General features: G+C 40.1%; 1 protein-coding gene across 1 annotated transcript; it reads left to right on the plus strand.

The window, feature by feature from the left end:
• Positions 1 to 255: 255 nt before the first annotated feature.
• LOC127221387 (PHD finger-like domain-containing protein 5A) lies at positions 256 to 1125 on the plus strand. Its single transcript, XM_051183297.1, has one exon. It carries the CDS (start codon positions 265 to 267, stop codon positions 595 to 597), a length of 333 nt encoding a protein of 110 aa, XP_051039254.1. The 5' UTR covers positions 256 to 264; the 3' UTR covers positions 598 to 1125.
• The last annotated feature ends 955 nt before the right edge of the window (positions 1126 to 2080 follow it).

Raw genomic sequence — 2080 nt, forward strand, 5'->3', positions numbered from 1 at the left:
CATACTGGGTTATTCCTAGATATAAAATAGAAAGAAAACCATCAACATTAATGTACAACATTAAATCTGGTGTTTAGAACACTAACTCATAATAACTTGACTTAATATTTTAAAGTCTTTCAAAAAGTACAAAATCCTGTTTTCTAGACTTCATGATTCTTAGGTGGCTTTGAATCCAAGTTATGGGTCACTTTTCTTCTTCTACTCCAGATCCCTTTCAGTTACCATTGGTAAAAAAAGTAGACTTAGGCTTGTGGAAGAGTTATGGCTAAACATCATCCAGATTTGATTTTCTGCCGCAAGCAGGCTGGTGTTGCTATCGGAAGACTGTGTGAAAAATGTGATGGCAAATGTGTGATTTGTGACTCCTATGTGCGACCCTGCACCCTGGTTCGAATATGTGATGAGTGTAACTATGGATCTTACCAGGGCCGTTGTGTGATCTGTGGAGGTCCTGGAGTCTCTGATGCCTACTATTGTAAAGAGTGCACAATTCAGGAGAAGGATAGAGACGGTTGCCCAAAGATTGTCAATTTGGGGAGCTCTAAGACAGACCTGTTCTATGAACGCAAAAAATACGGCTTCAAGAAGACGTGATGGGTGGGCTGGTCCTTCCTCCCCCATCAAGCTGTTGCAGCTGCCAGAAAAGACGCCTACTACCACCAGCAGAAAGGGACTGGAGCCCAGCATGTCACCAGAACATCCTGCTAGACCTAGTATCTTGGCCCCCTGCCCCTGTCTTTCCCTCACCTCACTGGTGGGGATGAAAGAGAGGTCTTCACAGAGCACTCTAGCAGACTGGAAGGAAAATTGCTAGGTTAGTTCATAGTTTGTTTTGTTCTAGATGGAGAAACAAGGCTCTGCTCTCTACATTGATAGATTCTCTCCACACCCAAAGCTGCAAAGTGAGTCTTCTGTCTGTGGCCTTGATAACCAAGCTGACACAGGCAAAAGCATGGCCTTGCAGCATCTATGATGGTGGTGGTCTCCTGTATCGCTCATTGTGGCCAGGAGCCATCAGAACAGTAATGTGATGTGACACTTCCCAGGTGGCTCTGGCTTCATGTTATTTTCCTTCTTTGAAGTTGGAAATTTCTGTTGTTCTAATAAAGTTGGTGTGTATTTTCTGGTTAAAAAAAAAAAAAAAGTAGACTTAGTCCAATGGGCCAGATAATTGAAGATTTGTGATGTTTTACAAGGTATACATGTAAAGCTAGAATAAAAATGAATGATGTGGTTATTCAGGGAAAATCAAGCACAGGAAAATATCAGAGAAGTCAGAGACCAGTCAAGGCACCAGTATCTTTTTTTTTAAATCACAAAGGATATGGGTGTACATGTGTATATGGGTATGTGAGTATATGTTATGTGTCATGTGCATGTTTAGGTATATCTCCAGTGTCAATTCTCAGACACTGTCTAACTTGCTTTTGATACATGATTTCTCATTAGCCTCATTAGCCTTACCAAGTAGTTCAAACTGGCTAGTTAGAAATCCCCAAGAATCTAACTTTCTCTGACTCCTCAGTACTTCCATTGCAAGTGTGTGCAATCACACCATCTTTTTTACATGAATTCTAGGGATTAAACCCAGGTCCTTATGTTTGCAAGTCAAGCACCTTACTGAGGTTTCTCACCACTCCAGTCTTCAGTGAACATTGGAATCAAGTTCTAGAGGAACTTTTTTTAACAACACATAATAAATGACAGATAAATGCATGACACATGTGCCCTGGCCCAGGACTCAATACCATGGTTCTAAGTATCAGTAAGCTAAGTACAGAGCTACCTATAATGAACTACAAATTAACACTATCTCCACAGCTCAGAGAATTAAGTCTCAGAGATTCAATTAGAGAAAATATGAAATGATGTAGTATGCTCTATTGTCTGTCTTATCAACCACTGGAAAAGATGCAACTGTAATTACCTGGTAATATTTAAAAGGAGATAAAGGAGAAGAAGTAGTTGGCTTCAGAAACAATAATGGTACAACTCAGAGAAAAGTAATGATGTCTTAGTTTGATTACCCCAAACTTAGGGTGTTGATATCTCAGGAAGATGGTATCAGTACAATTTT

This window comes from Phodopus roborovskii, unplaced genomic scaffold (genome assembly GCF_943737965.1).
Source record: "Phodopus roborovskii unplaced genomic scaffold, PHOROB, whole genome shotgun sequence".
NCBI lineage: Eukaryota > Metazoa > Chordata > Mammalia > Rodentia > Cricetidae > Phodopus > Phodopus roborovskii.

Coding starts and splice junctions, on each gene's coding strand:
- LOC127221387 (XM_051183297.1), top strand. CDS start 265: ATGGCTAAACATCATCCAGATTTGATTTTCTGCCGCAAGCAGGCTGGT.